The 19880-nt window shown below is 47.9% G+C and overlaps 1 protein-coding gene across 5 annotated transcripts in view; it reads right to left on the bottom strand.

The window, feature by feature from the left end:
• The window catches only part of TRAPPC9 (trafficking protein particle complex subunit 9), a 541977-nt gene that overhangs the window by 390745 nt on the left and 131352 nt on the right, over positions 1 to 19880 (bottom strand). For all 5 annotated transcript variants that reach the window (XM_041769344.1, XM_041769347.1, XM_041769345.1 and 2 more), the window contains one exon: positions 3492 to 3644. In XM_041769344.1, the coding sequence (XP_041625278.1) occupies positions 3492 to 3644 (153 nt within the window). The remainder of the gene's footprint in view (positions 1 to 3491; positions 3645 to 19880) is intronic.

Genomic DNA, 19880 nt, shown 5'->3' with positions numbered 1-19880 from the left:
ATCAGCTTGAAGCGTGCGACACAATGACTTGACACGCCCCTGGCCACTGGGGTCAGTGCACTCCCAATCCCCTTGCCCACTTCACCCAGCCCCCCAGGCACCACCCCTCTCTGCTCTGGCAACCGCCAGGGTGCTCTCTGTGTTTGAGAGTCTGGGGGAGTCTTTTGTCTTTTCTCTTTTTTGTTTGTTTGTTTTGTTTCTTAAGTTATTGAATCCTTGGCCAAAACTACACATACAATGCTCACCCGCTTACCCGACCCCGTAAGGTCCTTCGTGGGCCTTGGTGCCCATATAAAACTCTATAAAACTCTCCCTGGTTGCAGACATTAAGATTCTCAGTTTGCTGCGGAAAGTACCAGCCAGAGCTTCTATTCATAAATCATCAGTAAAGGGGGCATCCAGTTAGTAATAATCATGTCCTATTTCACACGTGTGCTGTGGCTAACTGATGGGAAATCAGGCCAGCCTTCCATTTACAAAAGCACTCACTGATCATAATCCTAGCTCCCTTTGATCTGGCTTTATTTTAAAGGAGAGGAGAAGATATTCCCAGAATACAAATCTCAGACTACAATTTTACTTTCAGCTTGGAAAGGCAGAGGCAATGCTCCAGAGCTCTGTAACAAAAGGCAGAAACACCGTAATATAACAAACCCTGTCTTGCCTGAGCACATAAACTCACAGCCACCAAAACGAAGACAGGTACTGTTTCCCCTGGAGGCCTCCTGTGGTGTCTCTCGGGGAGGGCACGCCACCTTTGGCAGGTGGCCAGGTCAGTGTCCTGTCCTTCACTCTCACAGCCAGATAGCTCGGCTGGAAGTCTCCCTGCCCCGACAAGCCCCTGGGACAATATCTAATCAAGCACTCCCTGGACAGGTGTCAGGCACCATTTATTTTACCAAACTCCCTTCCTGGGAAAAAGAAAAGTCAGAACCTCTTTCTGTAACCCCCTGTCTACTTGCAGAAAAATGTAGTCTGGTGATATCAGGCAGTTTACAAACAGAAAAAAAAAAAAATCCATCTTATCTGATATTCTTTAAGTCCTGATACAATGTTAAATCCACTTGACATTTTCACAGTTTCTGATGTGTCCAACAGTAAATTTGCTTTTCTACCTTTGTTAATAATATACAAAAAAATGTTAATCAAATATTAGTATTATATGAGGAAGCTCGTTATGGCTCAACAGCAGAGAGCACAGGAGTGTAAATTTCATGAACAGTGTTTGGACTGAATGTCTAGGTCCCCCCTCCAAGTTCTGATGTTGAAGCCCTAACGCCCAGGGTGACAGTGCCACAAGGTGGAGCCCTGAGAGGCAATGACATTGAGGTGTGGATCCCCCATACTAAGAGAAGGACAGGGGAGAGGTGCTCCCACTCATCCAGACCACAAACGTACCGTAGCTCTTTCTCCGTTGTGGCCCAGATAGTGTGAATACAGCCTGAATAGGACAAATGGGCTCTCATCTAGAGGATGAAGACAGAGGAACAGGGAAAACCAACACGATACTTCCAGGGAACAAGTGCAGTTAATAATGCAGGTGCTATGACAAGAATGATGAGAGAGGGGGCTCTGGTCCAGCAGACGTGGTCAGGGTGGCCTCTCCACAAGGGAGGCTCCTCAACTGTGATCTGAACGTCAGGGGTGGGTCTGCAGATGGTGGGGGAAAGCAATTTGGGGAAGAGCGGTGCCAGGACAAAGGATCAAGCAGGACATCCGGGCACGCTCCTGGGACGAGGTGGCCGATGTGGCCAGACATTCCTCAGAGGGACCAGACGGAGAAAGAGAGTTCCCCGTCACGGGAACATGAAACAGTAACTAACCTTTGTTTCCTGAGTTCAATGGAACAGCAGCCTTCCTAAACACCCAGACGCAACTGAGACTGGCTAGGAACAGAGTCCCAGAGACAGACAGACAGACAGACAGACATCTAGTGCCTGGAGGTAAAACCCACTTCATAACTGACAGGCCTCTGGGCCTGTGTACCAGCTGATTCCTTACAAGGCCCAGGGGACCCAGGCTTCCTCACTGAGGAAACTTCCTGGTTCAGGCCCAAGCCCCACATCAACTCGGGAGCCCCTACAGGACCCTGCCAGATAAAGGGAGCTGCATCTCATTGGGTCCCTGAGTCTCAGGGCACTCTAATCCCGTATTTATTTTTCCGGCTGACCCTCTGAGCCACAGAAGGGTTACAAGGACGGATTCCGGAGCCAGGCTGCCTGGATTCGTGACCCAGTTCTGCCACTTTCTAGCTGTGTGCCCTCTGGAAAATTACTCAACCTTCCTGGGCCTTAATGCCCTCATTTGTAAAATGGAGACATTAAGAGCACCTATTTCATAGGGTTGCTGCAAGGATTCAGTGAGTTGATTTATGTAAACCTCTTAAATATTAGCTGCCATCATCATTGTCCTCCAGGAGACAGACCATTCCTTGTTACTCATTCTGTTGTCCAAGAGGCTAGTCCAGTGCTTATTTTGTAAGAAGAGACAGCTAAATGCCATGTAATGGTACAGATGAGTGATGGGGAGATAGAACCTAACTGACATTCGTTGAACCCTCACCATGCTGCAGGTGGAGTAGAGTACAAATCCTCCCAACAACCCTAAAGATGGCGATGATCATTTCATAAACTAGCAAACTAAGAGAAGCCAAAGTTGCTCACCCGAAGTTACACAGCAAGTTCTACTGACAAAATCTGCTGTCTCAAACCACTGAATGGTTGTGGCCCCCAAAATTCCTGTGTTGAAACCCTAACCCCAGATGTGATTGTATTTGGAGACAGGGCCTCCTGTCTCCAAAGGTGAGAAGGCCATAAAGGTTAAGTGAGGTCATAAGGGTGGAGCCCTAATCTGACAGGACTGCTGTCCTCATAAGAACTGGAGGGGACACATGTGAGCACCCTGATCCCAGACCTCCAGCCTTCGGAACCGCAGGAATTCAGTTTCTGACGTGTGGACACACTGTGGCATCTTGTTATGGCAGCCTGAGCTAACTAATACACCCCACGATGCCTCCAAATGGAAGTATGAATGCACACATCCATTCGTAGTCTGACACAATTAACCTAGTAAATCTTACTCCTAATTAGCTGGCCCTAACGCTACAAGTATAAATGCCCATTTTTCTCCAGGCGCCACCTCCTTAGAGAAACCACCAAACTCTGAAGGAGAATTTTATCATCACAGCTAATTAGATCACAGCAGTGATACTTGAAAAAAATGCAGTAATTCCACCCATTCAGGATGACCTCCTGGCAAATGAGCATAAAATAGTAAAGACTGTGAATTAAGAAATGATTTAACTAGAAAGTACTTCTTTATTTTCAGATCTGTACAGGAACTCTGTAGTCAAACTAAGTGCCCAGGAGACTTCTCAAGCAGCTTGAGCCAGTATGAACGGCAAGTAAGTTACGACAAGCGAGCAGCAGGCACAGAGGAAATGCAACCTGCTAGTTAAGTCCAGGGGGTGAGAGGGGGTCACAGGGGCTTACCGTCACTGAGGTCTTGGAGGAGATTCTCCTGGCATGAGAAATCCAGCTTCACCTTGATGTTGACCACGAAAGTGGCCACCTTCCCTGGTTGCAGAGGAAACTGGGCAAGGGTTTCTTCCAGGTTCCAACTCAAGAAGTCACCATACAGTTTTTCTACAACGACAATGACAGTTGTGATCAGGAGGGCGGAACTGAGGCAGTATGTGACTTACCGAGCCTCCCTGAAAATTCTGATGCAGCCTCAAAAGCAAAAGAAGAAGCAAACCATTTAAAATGTGATTGATCCAAGTACCAAGAAAATTCCAGACTCATGGGTGCTGCAATGCAGTCACCCGTCCCCATGAGCGAGGCACAAGGGCAGAGCACCAAGCTCGGGGCCAGCTCATCCTTGCTCCTTCTGCGAGGCTTCCTCTCACCGACAGAATCAATGCACTCTTTGCTCTTATAAATGGAATTGGAGCTAAACTGAATTTCCCCACCGCAAGGACCATCTAGGTTATATTACCTTAAGGAGAAGCAGATCCATGCTGAGTGGGAGCAGCACAGTCAGTAGGAGAGACCCTCCTCAGGAAACAAGAACTCAAAATCAGAAACGGGACTGGGTGCCGAGCCTGGAACAGTGCCTGCGGAGGGGGCCTCCACACCCTCCCGCAAATCCACCTCCGCCTTTGAAATATCCTGCGCGTCAGAGTCGGACGGCCTTGGGTCTGATGCCTTTTCCTCTCTGACTAAGTGGAGCAGATGGAGGGTAATGGTCCTTTACGCCAAGGTATCTCTGTGTGGAAATGGGGTGACAACTCCCACATCACAGGGCTGCTTTATAGATGAAGCAAAGCAGTGTCTGTGAAGCACTGGAAAAACTAAAGGCGCTAATGCACTGGGAGCAGGGGGAGGCAGACAGGAAGGAGGCAGGGTGGGGAGGCCCCACTTGTGCCATTTGGAAGCAGCTGGGTCACCTTCATGGCTGTAGGCCTAAAAACAAGCCCCAATATCAGGTGCTGTCTTGGCCTGTGGTGGAGCCAGGAGGGCCTGCACTGGCCTCCACACAAGGCCGGCCCCCAGCCTGCATCCATGAATGCCCCCAACCCCAGGGCTTTTCCCAGGAGCAGTCCCTGCTTACCCCTGAATGGCGGGTTTCAGCTCCCTGCCAGCCCATGGACCTCTTCAAACAAGCCAACGACATCCCCACCAGAGCCAGGGGCACCCACCCCCTTGGGACTACAGAACCTGCCTCCCGCAGCCCCTGGCTTCACTCTGTTCCTAAGTGTGACCTCCACGTGGCCCTGTGTGCACACAGTGGCCTCCTCCCTGGGGCTGTATGTGTGGCAAGTAAACCGCTATTATCACTGTCAGGGGCCAAGGATCATGCGTTTGGCCATCTGCTTAACGTGAAGGCGAGACCCTCTGCTCACCAACCAGGTGATAGGAGATCATTAAAACAGGCCCCTCCTTCCACCGAGAAGGCCCTGCTGTGGTTCTCAGCTCAGGGCCCAGTTCCCTGGCTCTGCTACTACCCCTCCTCCTACAGGCCCTTCAGGCCCCGAGGTGGGAGCAACTTGTTGCTGCTCCCACCCCTGGGTTACCTTACCTCTCTATGAACCAATTCTCAGGGCTAAATGTCCTGTCAGAATAAGGCAGCAAGGCTTTAAAAGATTAAGTCACTTGTCCCTGGTCAAAAATCAGAGCACCCCACGGTCCCAGGGCCATTCTACTCATTCACTTCCCACAGGGAGGTTGCTCGAGGCACAATCAAGTGTAAAGTCCTACTCTCAGGACCCAGAAGTCACCCACATAAGAATTCAATGGGAGACGGAATGCTTGCCTGACCAAAGCCCATGTTGTGAACACAATCCACATGGTGCACTTGGTCAAGGCACGGGCCCTCCAGAGCTGGCCACACTCCAGCCAAGCAAGGCACACCTACCAGTCCACACTTCTTCTCGGTAGCCTCGGAGAGGCATGCTAACAAGCAGGAGCAGATGGGGTAGTGTCCACACAAGGTGCTCAGAAGCCATGTCACGTCCATCTGTTGACGCAGGTCCTCACTGCAGACCTCAAATATACTAGACTCTTTCCACACACGGGTTATCTTGCTCCGACCACCCCCACCCCCACCACCCCTGAAGCCAGCCAAGTAGTGGTCATCATCCCCACAGGAAACCAAGAAGGTAAACATACTCAATGAAGGTCATTCAGCTAGGAAGCACAAGACTTGGCTTACGATGGGTGCCCAATAAGTGCCAGGGGCACGGCAGCAGCACCAATCCCACTCGCTCACAAAGCATTCAGAGGCTCTGTAAATGCAGTTGCCTCATTAATTCAGAATGACCTCAGGAAAGACAGGCAGTTGGGAAAAGGATGGCAATCACAAGTCGTGCTGGCTCCTGGGGCAAAAGACTCATGACCACACGGGGCAGGGTCACGATAGGCAGGGACAGTCGTGGATGCGCCGGCAGCCACAGATGCAACACCCCAGAGAGAATCCTGCTCAGAGACGGCTGGGAAGGTGGGGAGAAGTCAGGCAGGTTAAAAAGACGGAGTGGGAGGGGCACATGTGGGGCTCAGTCAGTTAAGCGCCTGATTCTTGGTTTCAGCTCAGGTCATGATGATCTCAGGGTTGTGGGATCCAGACCTGCCTCAGATGCGGAGCCTGCCTGTCGCCTGTCCCTCTCCCTCTGCCCCTCCCCCTCTGAGTGTGCATACACTCTTATGCACGTGCTCTCTCTCATAATTAATTAATTAATTTTTTTTAAAAAAAGAAAAAAATTTTTTAAATGCAACTGTCCCTGGGCCTGGCCTGTACATGCTGGCACGGCCGCTGCATGTGCATGATGCCCACACCGGCCCTGCCTTCACCTTCCTGCAGTCATCTGCACAGACTGTACATGTTTGCTGAGTTTTCTTCTACCTGTGAGCATGGGCAGCAGCCTACTCTAGAAAACACTGATTCAGCTTTACAAGGTGACCTGACTCCTGGCCTCAAGGGCAGCCCTGGAAGTCACACTGCCCACTGGCTGTGCCTCTGGGTGTGCCAAAGCTCAATTCCAGAATGGTAGTTAGTGCCTTTGCTCCCAAACCCATGAAAGGACCAAAATCCTCTCAATGACCCAGTAACTCACATTCTATAAATATGTGTTAACCCGATTACTGTATTATCTCTATTTTCCAATCCAGTAAATTATTTTGGAATGGAAGGGGATATGAAATGCCAGGACAGAGCATCATTTGGGCCCTCCCTGCTGGAAGGCCAGGTCGCAAAGGCCCAGGGGGACTGAAGTGCATGCTAACTTCTGTAAATGGCCTAGCCATCCTCTCTAGCAGGACCGGCCAACCTCGGTACAAAGTGCCAGTACCAGCTGGGACACTGAGGCCCTCTGCAGAGGCCTCCCTTCAAAAGATTCCAGCAGGCCTATGTTTCAGAAACAGGTTTCCCTCGCACAGGCAGGAACCAGGTGACGGCTCTGGGGTACATTCCTGCTGAACCAGAGTAAGGGGCCCCGACAGCACTGAAGCGCCCACCTCTGTTAGAACATCACCACCTGGGATCCCTGGGTGGCGCAGCGGTTTGGCGCCTGCCTTTGGCCCAGGGCGCGATCCTGGAGACCCGGGATCGAATCCCACATCAGGCTCCCGGTGCATGGAGCCTGCTTCTCCCTCCGCCTGTGTCTCTGCCTCTCTCTCTCTCTCTGTGACTATCATAAATAAAAAAAAAAAAAAAAAAAAAAAGAACATCACCACCTGTGTCAAGCGCCTCACTCTTCCACCAGTCAATCAACAACTGGAAGACAGGGACCAGATCTCACCTTTGAAGCTCACCACTTCCTGGAGTGGCAGGGCACCATGCTGGTTAGGAATGTCCCGTTTAGAAACACAAATCAAAACCACAATGAGATCCCACTTCACACCAGTGAGAATGGGCAAAATTAGCAAGACAGGAAACAACAAATGTTGGAGAGGCTGAGGAGAAAGGGGAACCCTCCTGCACTGTTGGTGGGAATGTGAACTGGTGCAGCCACTCTGGAAAACCCTGTGGAGGTTCCTCAAAGAGTTAAAAATAGACCTGCCCTACGACCCAGCCATTGCACTGTTGGGGATTTTCCCCAAAGGTACAGATGCAGTGAAACACCGGAACACCTGCACCCCAATGTTCACAGCAGCAATGTCCACAATAGCCAAACTGTGGAAGGAGCCTCGGTGTCCATCGAAAGATGAATGGATAAAGAAGCTGTGGTCTATGTATACAATGGAATATTCCTCAGCCATTAGAAATGACAAATACCCACCATTTGCTTCAACGTGGATGGAACTTAGGGTATTATGCAGAGTGAAATAAGTCAATCAGAGAAGGACAATCATCATATGGTTTCACTCATATGGGGAATATAAAAATAGTGAAAGAGATTATAGGGGCAAGGAGAGAAAATGAGTGGGAAAAATCAGAGAGGGAGACAAACCAGGAGAGACTCGGAACTCTGGGAAACGAACAGAGGTAGTGGAAGGGGAATTGGACAGGGGGATGGGGTGATGGGTGATGGGCACTGAGGGGGGCACTTGATGGGATGAGCACTGGGTGTTATACTATATGTTGGCAAATTGAACTCCAATTAAAAAAATATTTAAAAAAAAAAAAAAAACGAATGCCCTGTTTAGAAGATAACTGCCTGGTTCAACTCATGGCTCTAGCTGAGCATTCTTAGATAAGTCAACAAACTTCCACGTGCCTCAGTGTGCTCATTCATAAAATGGGTTGCATGGAGAAGAAGTGAGCTAACGAAAGCAAATCAATCAGAAAAGGTCTGGCTTAGGTGCAGCCCCCACCCCGTGTTAGTTATTCCTGGTGGACCAGCCTCGCTCCCCTCTGCGGAGCTGTGTGCAGAGCAGAGAAGTCTTATGGAGTCTCCAGCCCTGTGCTTGGCACTCAGTAAGTGCGCAGCAGTGCGAGCTGCCACCAATATCCTTCCCACTCAATGAGGAACAGTACTGGGCACGTGGGGGGCACTCAGGAAGCATTCACTGTAGAACGGACAAATGCATTCCAAGATGTTTCAGATTTAGACTTAGAACAGATGGGGGAAAAGTGAAGGAAAAAAGCCGATTACCAGACTGAATGTACGCTAGGATACCACTGCATAAAAATGTTCACGTGGAAAAGAAAGAAGAAAGCATACCTGTAAGCTAAGGTCGGTCCTCTCTGACTAGTGGGATCACAGGTAATTTCAAACTGTTTTTATCTTCCAATTTTCTACAATGAGGTAATATATTACACTTTCATAAACATACGCATGCAAACACACTAACAACTCACTGCTGTGTCTGAATCCACCCCAGCCCCCCCACCCCCACCACCCCAATGTAATAAGGAGGAGCCCTGTGAACCCAGCCTGGACATGCTGAGGACCAGTGCCCACCCAGGAGAGGCAGGTGCGATTCTAAGCCAATGGAGCTGCTTTCTCTGGTGCCCTCTATCAGGGCCAGACAATAACATGAACAGCTGATGAGGACAGCAATCACCTGGGGCACATGTGTCACTGAGCCCCCAGACTCAATCCGCCAGACAGATTGACTTCTCTGCAGCAGTGGATTAATTCTGCTGCATTGTGCAAACTGGCAGGTGGTCTAGTGCCCAAAAAGAACTTGACCAGGCTTAGGAAAAGCTGGTCCAAACTACTGAGGTCAGCTCTGCCTCCGCTTTCCACTCCCTATCCTGACTGGTTCTGCAGGACAGAGAGGGGAAGGCCTGGCAAACCAGACAAATTCCTCCCCTGGAGCCCCTCTATAAAAAAATATTTGATATAAATATCTATTAAGTTCTATCTTCTAACTTCAAACTGTAGCTATATTATTCCCATATTATGGAAGAGGCAACCAAAGATCAGAGAGTTTAAACAACTTATCCACAGTCAAACAGCTAAAGTAAAAGCACCAAGGTCAGGGCCAGGCCTGGCCAACAGCTGGTTCTTTCCACTAAATGTTCTGCCTCTGGGAGCTCATCTGGAACATTAAGCCGCCGCCCAGCTTCACAACCAGAGTGCAGAGTATTTACAATGAAAACATCACTAAGGTGACAGGGTATAGGACCTTGAAAAGAGATGGTAGGAAATAAAATGTAACGGTCCAGTCATGAGCTTCTGGATCAGACAAGTATGAATCAGTCCCTGCACTGCCCCTGACAGTTCTCCTCTGTCATTCCAAAATGCCTCGTCAGCGGGGTGGAGACAACACTAGAGTCGGCACCAAGATACAATGAGGCATCGAAGCCTTGGCACGTAGCCTGGCACACAGGGCAGCCCAGAGAATGCAGGTGGAAGTCCTCTGGAAACTCCAGAGCACCACGTTCATGTTTCCCTCTCACATTCTACTACTGCCCCTTCCATTCACTCAGTGAGCAATCACCGCACAGCCACTAAATATCCCAAGGGAAGGCACAGTACTAAGTTCTGGGGAAAAGAGAAAAATAAGAAGTGCTCCCTGCCTATAAAGGGAAACGAGCCTGTGTGGAAGATTTCAGATTATAGGAAGGAACAAGGCTGGGGGGCAGAGAAGTCCCCAAAAGCTCAGACCAGGTGACAGCTGATGTTCTTCTCAATCCAAAAATTGCTTAAAAGTTTTTAATACTGTCACATACAGAACAGGTTCAAAACTGCTGAATTAATGGACTGCCCAAAGATGGGACTCGCTGTCCTAGTCACTGGAACTAGGAAGTGGCCCTGCTGAGGGCCCAGATTTGTAGGAAAGAACTAATGCTCTTGGCCAACAGTCCAGCATAGCAGAAATTTATAACCAGGGGAGGGGGGCGGAAACTAAACTAAAACCTATAATTATAGTGCTATTCTTGGCTATTTGGATGAGTTTTCATTTCTCAAAAGTGCTGCAACTGAGAGATCAACTCTGCTCAAATGAGCTGTGAGATGTCCTCAGGGCTCCCCGCAGTCCTGGCTGCAGAACACTGAAGGCTGGATGTGTCACAGATGTCAGAGGCAGTGGATTGTAAGAGAGACTCTATCAACTGTGATCTCAGCTGGGCTGTGGGGGCACCCACAGATACAACCCAGAAGGAGGGCGGGGCAGGAAACGAACACCTAGCATGAGCTAGGTGCTGTCACCCAAACAGCAAGCACAGGACAGCTGACCTCTAGGGAGCACTTCCACAAGGCAGGCGCCGTGTCACTGAATCCATACAGTGACTCTTGGAACACGTCCTGCTACTGTCCCCTCTCAGGCCAGCTGCCCAAGGCCACACAGGAGCGAGTATAGCCAGGATCCCACCTACCCCAATATCCTGGCCTGTCTAACCCTAACAACAAATCTGCGAAAGAGTGCTGTATCTCAATTTTCAGAAATGTATTTTCCTCCTCATTTTAAAGATAGATAGATAGATAGATAGATAGATAGATAGATAGATAGATTGATTTGAGAGGGAGCATGAGCAGGGGGCCGAGGGAGAGGGAGAAGCAGACTCCCCACTGAGCAGGAAGCCTGATGCAGGGCTGAATCTCATAGCCCTGAGATCATGACCTGAGTAGACCGACATCAAGAATTGGATGCTCGGGATGCCTGGGTGAGTCAGTGATTTGGCACCTGCCTTCGACCCAGGGTGTGATCCTGGAGACCTGTGATTGAGTCCCATGTCAGGTTCCCTGCATGAAGCCTGCTTCTCTCTCTCTGCCTCTCTCTCTGCCTGTGTCTCTACCTCTCTCTCTGTATCTCTCATGAATAAATAAATAAAATCTTTAAAAAAAAAAAAAAAAAGAGCTGGATGCTCAACTGACTGCACCACCCAGGCACCCACCTTCTCATCTTTACTATTTGCACCAGCACTCCTGGGTGTCTGCACTTCTTGGGAAGGCCCAAGCCCCACAGAAGTGGACATCGCAGCAGCCGGCAGCAGCTATGTGTTATCAGTGTGCAACACCCTGGCCCCAAATAACCAACTGGGAATTTGATGTTCAAAGTTCACAAACTAAAGAAAGAAAAAAGTTCACAAACTGAGGTGCTTGGGTGGCTCAGTCAGTAAAGCCTTCAGCTCAGGTCATTATCCTGGGGTCCTGGGATCAAGCCCTGCATTGGGCTCCCTCCTCAGCAGGGAGTCTGTTTCTCCTCTCTCTCTGCCCCTGCCCCTGCTTGTGCTCTCTCTCTCTCTCTTAAATAAATAAAATCTTTAAAAAAAAAAAAAGTTCCCAAATGCAGGGCTAGACATCCTAACTTCCTCTGCCCTCCCTGCCCTGCTTGTTGACTTCTCATCCATGCTCCCAATGAGCTAAACAAATCATGTCTTGTGGTAGTGACTAAAAGGTATTTCACTTGGTCTCCCAAAGAACAGAGTTTGTAAACTTCTCCACCATGACCCTACAACCATACAACAAACTGACCTGTTTGAGACGGCCACCGCAGTCATGCATACAAGGGAACGCAGAGTTGGATGAGTTCTAGACATTTGTGAAAGTCAGTGTCTTCCTAGGAGGCACAGCAGTCAATCCACTCACTGTGGTTACTCACAGGTGACAGAAATAATACAATATGTGCAGTCGGAATCCACTCCCATTCACTGAACATGCCTGACTCCCCACACTGAATCGTGAGCTCCTTCAGGACAGGATTCATGTATTATTCATGGGCCTGGCATGGCGAGTGTATAGAATGTGATATAAATGCCTGATTGTTGAGTAACACAAAGCCAAGTGAAGTTAAGTGTTACTGTAACAAAGTGTAAACAAGGCAAAGTACAGGAGGAGTGACATGATTCCATCTGAGGGGGTCGGGAAAGTTTTCGGAAGGTGGTGTGGGGCCTGGTATATGAATGATGGGCAGGATGTGAGAGGCACACAGGACACCTGAGAGCTATGAATACATCCAACTGTAGCCACAGGTAGCCAGGCAACAGAGACTGTGGAAGCACTCTCCACACCCCAGAGGACAGGGACCTGGAGCTGATTCCTGGGTGTCCCGGGGCCCAACACAATGGCCACCACACAGGAGGAACACAGGAAAGGCTTGCTGAAGACTTGAGCAAAAGGGTGGACAACTGGTAGACAACAGACAGACAAATGAACAGGCAAAGGGTCAACGGTGAGAAGGAAAGCTGAGAGAGGACCTTCCCACAGCCTCATGATCACAGCGCTCAGGCTACCATCCAGCTTGCCCCCATGCCAGCCCCAAGGTCACTGCTGCCCTCTCCCCAAGCACGGTACTAGAAACAAGGTGAGTATTGGACAAGTGTCTGTGCCAAAAAAAAAGAAGTCAGGCAGCAAGCCAGATGGGAGGTTTCTCTGAATGGTAGGCTAAGAAACTGAGCATAAGAAAGCTACATAAAAAGATGTTTGATAAATGTGAGAGAAGAACAGACACTTAAAAAGTAAGAGCGAAGGTGGCATCAAGACAATGACAACGGGTAACAGGAGGAGCTACTTCGTACTGACCCCTCAGGATGTGAGGCATGCATATCCCAGCACCGGGGGGGACCACACAGTCCTCTCCTGGCACGTGGAAGCGGACTGCCACAGAAGTGACAGCCAAGGTCCAAATCATCCCACCAGTAAGTGGCAAAGTCAGGATGGAACCCAAGTGTTCTGGCACCGAAGACTGTAATGGGAATCCTAACAGCTAAGCCTACCACTGAGGATGGCCTGATCTGGGGGGCTCCCTCCTGGCCCCCTAACCCACTACTGGCCATGGCAGCCTGCTCCCAGCTCCCTTTGACTGGAGTCCACACCCAAGCATGCAAGTGGGACTTGGCCTGACAATGGAAGGAGACATCGAGAAACGGAGTCCCCAAGGCACTCCATGCTTTCACAGTGCTAAGAAGTAATTAACCACTTTTCTACAAGATTTCTTTTGAAAGTTGTGCCCTATGTTGCCATATTTTCAAAAAAAATTATATAAAAATAGTATAATATAAGCAACTCAGAAACAGACCAGGCCAAAAAGAGGTATAAAACTCCACGGGGAAGGTAACTCTTACTATAACTTTGGGTGGCACTTCAGCCAACTTGTCACAGAACCTTTGGGTCCTGAGAACTGCCCGGGTAACAGGTTCTCTTTTGTGATTAGGAACAGAGGAGCCAGTGACCCCTTGCTGTCAGAAATGTCCCTGCTTCTCACTGCCTCACCTTTCCTGGCTTCATTTCCCGTGTGACAGCGGGGCTTATGTAGAATTTACTATCTAGTTTCCAGTTACTTTAAGTTGCTACAGTTTTAATGCAAGAACATGTTTGTTCATCTGTACTGTTAAATCTCACCATTCCAGGAAAAACCTGAGAACAAGGAGGAAGCTAAGATGGTTTCTGAAAGCTAAGAGGTCAGCCTAGAAATTTAAACAGAGGGGTCTGTCTTCCTCAAGTGGGGCACGTGTTTGCTTATTTGGAGTGGGATTGAACAATTCGGATACCCTGGTTTCCCAGGCCCTGGCAGACAGAAGTGGAAAATGGGAAGCAAAAGCCCCAGCTCATTCCCCCACGTAAAGGGAAGGGACACAAGCAGTTTCTCACCAGCGGCCACATGCCAGGTACTGTGCTAGGTGCACCAGAGGCATTATCCCTTGTCCTCGAATTACGACCTGAGGGAAGGACTGGGTCCCAGGGAGAGCCTGCACTGGAACCCTAATCCTCAGGCAGCCACACTGCTTACCAAGGAATAGTCCTGCAGCCGGTAAATAACAGAGCAGGGGCTGGGAGCCAAGTCTTTCCTCTCCCTGGCTGAAGAGAGCCCGTGCTGGACAAGCCGCCCTGACAGAGCTCAGTAGGAAAAGCAAGAAGAAGGGGAGGAAAAGGAGCACCAGCTGGTTCTGCTAAACACGCAGGTGACCAGCGGCACAGCTCCAGACAGGTTTGAACACTGCACCCCGATCTATGCCCCCACGCACACGAAGGGCAGTCAGTGAACAGGTTCCAAGTCCTACTTCAGAACTGCGTTCAGAATCTAATAATTTCCAAGCCTATGGCATGCTGAGAAACATTTCTAACTCACTGCTTACTTCTCTTTAAGTTCCATGGCTTAAGAGTGACACATTCAAACAACAGGTAAATCCACTCAGAGACCAGCTTATTTATCCCCCAATGCAAATAAGCACAGTATCTAAGTAATAACACAGAGGAAATCCATAGTGCACAAAAGGCTCTGGTACAGCTGCAGCAGGATGGAAAACCTACAGCTTCCTTGTCAGATTTAATACATTTTTATGCCTCAAAAGTGGACCTTTCTGTTTCTTCCTTTCATTACCATGGTACAACATGGACTATCCAGAGAGACTTCAAAATCCTATACTCGAAAATTTAAAAATGGAATTAGCATATGACCCAGCAATTCCACTTCTTGGTATTTATCTGAAGAAAACAAAAACACTAATTCAAAAAAAATATATGCACCTCTATATTCATTGTGGCATTACCTACAGCAGCCAAGATATGGAAGCAGCCTAAGTGTCCATCAACTGAGGAGTTGATAAAGATGTGATGTACATACACAATGGAATATTACTCACCCATAAAAAGAATGAAATCTTTCCATGTGCAATGATGTGGATGGAACTAGAGGGTGTTATGCTAAGGGAAGTTAAGTCAGAGAAAGACAAATATGGCATGATCTCACTTATATGTGAACTCTAAAAAACAAGACAAACGGATAAACAGAACAAAACAGAAATATGCTCATGAATACACAGAACAAACTGGTACCTGCCAGAGAATGGGGTGGGGGAATGGGCAAAACCGGTGACAGGGAAGAGGAGGAACAAAATTCCAGTTATAAAATAAATAAGTCATCAAGATGCCATGCACAGCACAGGGGATATGGTCAGAAATACTGTCCTATCTTTCTTTGGTGACAGATGGTAACGGGACCTAATTATGATCATTTCAAAATGTACAAAAATATCAAACCACTGTTATTCACCTGAAACTAATATAATATTGTATGTCATTTATAGTTCAATTTAAAAAATTCTCAGGTTTGAACTAAAAGAAAAAAAATTCCTATGCAAAAACATGCTGCAAGGAACAAACAGATAAACATCAATCAATAGCATAGTGTATGTCACTAATTTTTTCCCCCTGTGGGATTTAGTCTCAGAAATAATAGCCATTATTGTAGTGCTAGGGTTTAGTTTCATGCAGTCAAGTGTAACTGGTTATTTTACATTGACAGTAGTCCAGAAACTGCTACTGCTGTTGACCTTCAGCATCTGAGATACATTCATATCTGCATCTAACTGTGGAGAACACTCATGAGAAAAGCAGAGAATCTTGCTTCAGTCCACAAACACTTAAGAGTTTTTAGTTACACTAACATGAAATCATTGCTTTTGTCAAAAAAATTACGCTGGTGGAATAAAGATATTAAGGGGGTGTGTGGCTTTTATGTGCATACGTATGTGAATATTTGGGTTTGTACACTCACACATATCTTAGAAGATTGCTTAAAAGCAAATACAATCAATTCTCCTTAATTTGGACTTAGTTATAATAAAAATCTATGGCTATTTAAGCAAAGGTAGAAGTTTTCACCTTTAACAACCTATAAGTAAAGACTGGCTCACAAATGGATTATAATTAAAATTTACATGACCCTGACAGCCCTTGTCCAGCTGCAACTGATTACAAATGCTCATCTCCATGACAGGTTCCAATGATCACAGGGACACATGTACCCCGTAAGGACCGAAGCTACAGTCTAGACTCTTGCAGGGATGAACTGTTGGTATCACCGTGACTAAAGTGGCTGTTAATATCACTGATTCTAAAGACAAAAGGATTTTAAAAATGAGTTTGTTAGGTTAGAGATTAAAACGAGACAGGAGGGATCCCTGGGTGACTCAGTGGTTGAGTGTCTGCCTTTGGCTCAGGGAGTGATCCCGGGGCCCTGGGATCGAGTCCCACATCGGGCTCCCCACAGGGAGCCTGCTTCTCCCTCTGCCTATGTCTCTCCCTCTCTCTCTCTCTCTCTCTGTCCTTCGTAAATAAATAAATAAAATCTTTAAAAATAAAATAAAACAAGACAGGAAAGCAAAGGGGATGGGAGAATTAAAAAAAAAAAAAAAAACAGGAATTTTTCTTTATTTGAAGAAAAGCATGTGTGTGATGTACCACGACAAAGGCTTCACCTTGAAGGGATACCCTGTCCCATACTGGTTCCAACAATATGCATATAGACCATCCGCCAACCTGATAAAACACACTAGCTGGGGTGAGCAGGGACTGGCTAGAAAGGGAACCAGGGGACACACGTGGATCAAACCTCATCAAATGGTAATTTTAAGATTTGTACATTTCACTGCATATATATTTTACCAAAAAAAAGTAAACAAACTTTGAACTCTAACTAGTGATATGTACCTGAAATGTTAGTAGGTAAAATGCTCTGAAATCTGCAACTTACCCTGAACCACACAAAAAAATAAGATGGGTTAACAAATGGATAGGAGGCTAGATGGGTACCTGATAAATCAAACACAGGAAAACATTAATTACAGAACTGTAGTTGATGGCATACAGTGTCCACAGTAAAATTCTGTATGTCTGAACATTCTCATAATGAAAGGTCAGAGAGGGAGGGGATGGCTGACACAAAGGGTAGGTTCCACATGAGTTCAGAAGCACAAGGACACCAAAGTCCAGGGTAGCCCAGACAGGTGGACAGAAGCTTTCTGGAGGAAAGCAGTGCTCGGCTAACCAAGAAGTAGGTGAAGGTCTCTGCGGAAGGGAGGAGAGTCCCAGCAAAGCAGCAGGGGCAGAAACTTACCTGGAGTGGACCAGAAGCCGAGTGAGTACAGGGACCCATGCAACTCATTAGAAATATCAAAGTGAGGGCAGCCCAGGTGGCTCAGCAGTTTAGCACCTGCCTTCAGCCCAGGGCCTGATCCTGGAGACCTGGGATCGAGTCCCACATCAGGCTCCCTGCATGGAGCCTGCTCCTCCCTCTGCCTGTGTCTCTGCCTCTCTCTCTCTCTCATGAATAAATAAATAAAATCTTAAAAAAGAAATATCAAAGTGGTTCACACACATCTGTTTTTTCCTATCTGTCTCATTCTGTAAACGAGAAAGCCCTTTCCATCAGCAACCCCTCAGTCCTAAGCACTAACCAGGCGCCAGGCCTCAGGGAGACTCCCAGCCGCTGGGAGACAGAGCGCCTTCCCAGAACAGATAACTGCCACGCATAGTGAAAGCCACGCATAGTGAAAGCGGCCTGCACAAGTACCTTGGGGCACTCCAACAACAGAAGGGGACCCAGAAGCCCAGACGAGGAAGATTCCCAGGGTGAATACTCAGCACAAGCCCAGAGGAGAAGTTCACTGGAAATAAGAGGTGAAAGGGTAGGAGTGGAAGTCAGCAAGCTGAGCTCTAGGGAGAGAAGATGGGTGTGTGGTAAGGTGTAGAAGAGAGCGCACGAATGTCCAGGAGACTGAAATTACCTCCTAACGACCCCGAACACTGGGAGTTCAAGGGGAGAGGCGGCCAGAGGAGGCTGAAGCACAGGGCAGAGGCCAGGACAATGACTGGGGTCCAGGACAATGGGAAGTTATTCGAGGATTTCCAAAGGGGACAAACAGGGCGATCCCTGCTTAAGAAAGAAGCAGCAGGTGCATAACAAATAGTGGACACATGACCGCCACTTGAGTTTATGGGAGAAAAGGAAAAGATGGTTTCCAATTGCTAAGCTGTGATAGAGAAGTAAGTTACACGACACGCTTCATGGTTACAGGCTCCGTGATTATCTGTCAGTGACCAGGGGCTCACAGGCTCCAACATCGACCACACCCTATTAACCAGCTATTAAATCCGGATACCAGATGGCATTTCAGGTCAGAGAGGCATTTTCTACCTCATCCATATGTACTTGCTCCCAAAAACAGAGGAAAGAAAGGATGAGACTAAGTTGGGTCACCAAAGCTTCCCACAGACTAAGTAGACAAAGCGTTTTTACATGACATCCAAAGAGCAATGACCACAGAAGAAAAGTGATTAGGTGAACCATGTTGAAATTAGTAACTTCGGGCAGCCCGGGTGGCTCAGCGGTTTAGCGCTGCCTGCAGCCTGGGGTGTGATCCTGGAGACCTGGGATCGAGTCCCACATCAGGCTCCCTGTGTGGAGCCTGCTTCTCCCTCTGTCTGTGTCTCTGCCTCTCTCTCTCTCTCTCTCTCTCTCTCTCTCTCTCTCTCTGTGTGTGTCTATGTATAAATAAATAAAATCTTTAAAAAAATGAAAAAAAAAAAGAAATTAGTAACTTCCGTTTGTCCAAAGCACCACTAAGAGTGCACAGGCAACCACACAGTGCGAGATAGTCACACTCATTCCCAACAAAGAGCTCCTAGTCAGAACATACACAGGTCTCACCAGTGAGAGAGAGAGGGAGACAGACAGAGACAGAGACAGACAGAGAAGGAAGAATGCCCAAAGGGAAAAAAGGACAAGGCACTTGTACAAAAAAAGGATCTGTGTATCCGAAACCATATGAAAGGTATTCAGGGGGATCCTTGGGTGGCTCAGTGGTTTAGCACCTGCCTTTGGCCCAGGGCGTGATCCTGGAGACTCGGGATCGAGTTCCACGATCTTCTCCCTTTGTCTGTGTCTCTGCCTCTCTTTCTCTCTCTCTATCATGAATAAATAAATAATCTTAAAAAAAATGAAAGGTATTCAGCTTCACTGGTCATCAAATAAATGCAACCTAAAACCCCAGTTACACCCCACCCTGAGCACCAGAATGGATAAAATGACTACAGATGCCAAGTATCAGTGAGGACTTGAGCAACCAGAACTCTCACATAATCATGGCGTGAACTAGTGCAACCAACTTTGGAAAAACATTTCACTCTAAAGCCGAATACACACACATATACCCTACCACCCAACATTCTACTCTTGGAGATACACTCTACAGAAACATCTAAAGAAGTCCGCCAAAGCATGTGACAAAATACTCAGGGTAACTATTCTTAATAGTCCCAAATGGAAACCACCCAAATGTGCTCAGTCATAAACGATGGTGCGTTACACAGTAGAGCATTCCACAGCGACGAGAACAAATGGTGATGGCAGCAAGGATGACAATGGTGGCAATAATGAGGGTGGCAATGGTGACGATAACAATGTTGCTGGTGGTAGCAGCAACTGTGATGGTAGAACTGATGATGATGGTGATAGTGGTGACAGTAGTGGTGGAGGTGGTGCTGGTAGTAGCGATGATGATGATGATGGAGGTGGTGGTGATGGTGGTGGTGGAGGTGGAAGTGAGGTGGTGGAGGTGATGGTGGAGGTGGAGGTGATGGTGGTGGTGGTGGAGTAGTGATGATGACGATGCAGGTGGAGGTGATGGTGGTGGTGGAGGTGGAGGTAATGGTGGTGGAGGTGATGGTGGAGGTGGAGGTGATGGTAGTGGTGGAGTAGTGATGATGATGATGA

The sequence above is a fragment of the Vulpes lagopus genome, chromosome 9 (genome assembly GCF_018345385.1).
Source record: "Vulpes lagopus strain Blue_001 chromosome 9, ASM1834538v1, whole genome shotgun sequence".
Classification (NCBI taxonomy): Eukaryota; Metazoa; Chordata; class Mammalia; order Carnivora; family Canidae; genus Vulpes; species Vulpes lagopus.
This window is presented reverse-complemented; position numbering and strand designations above follow the sequence as displayed.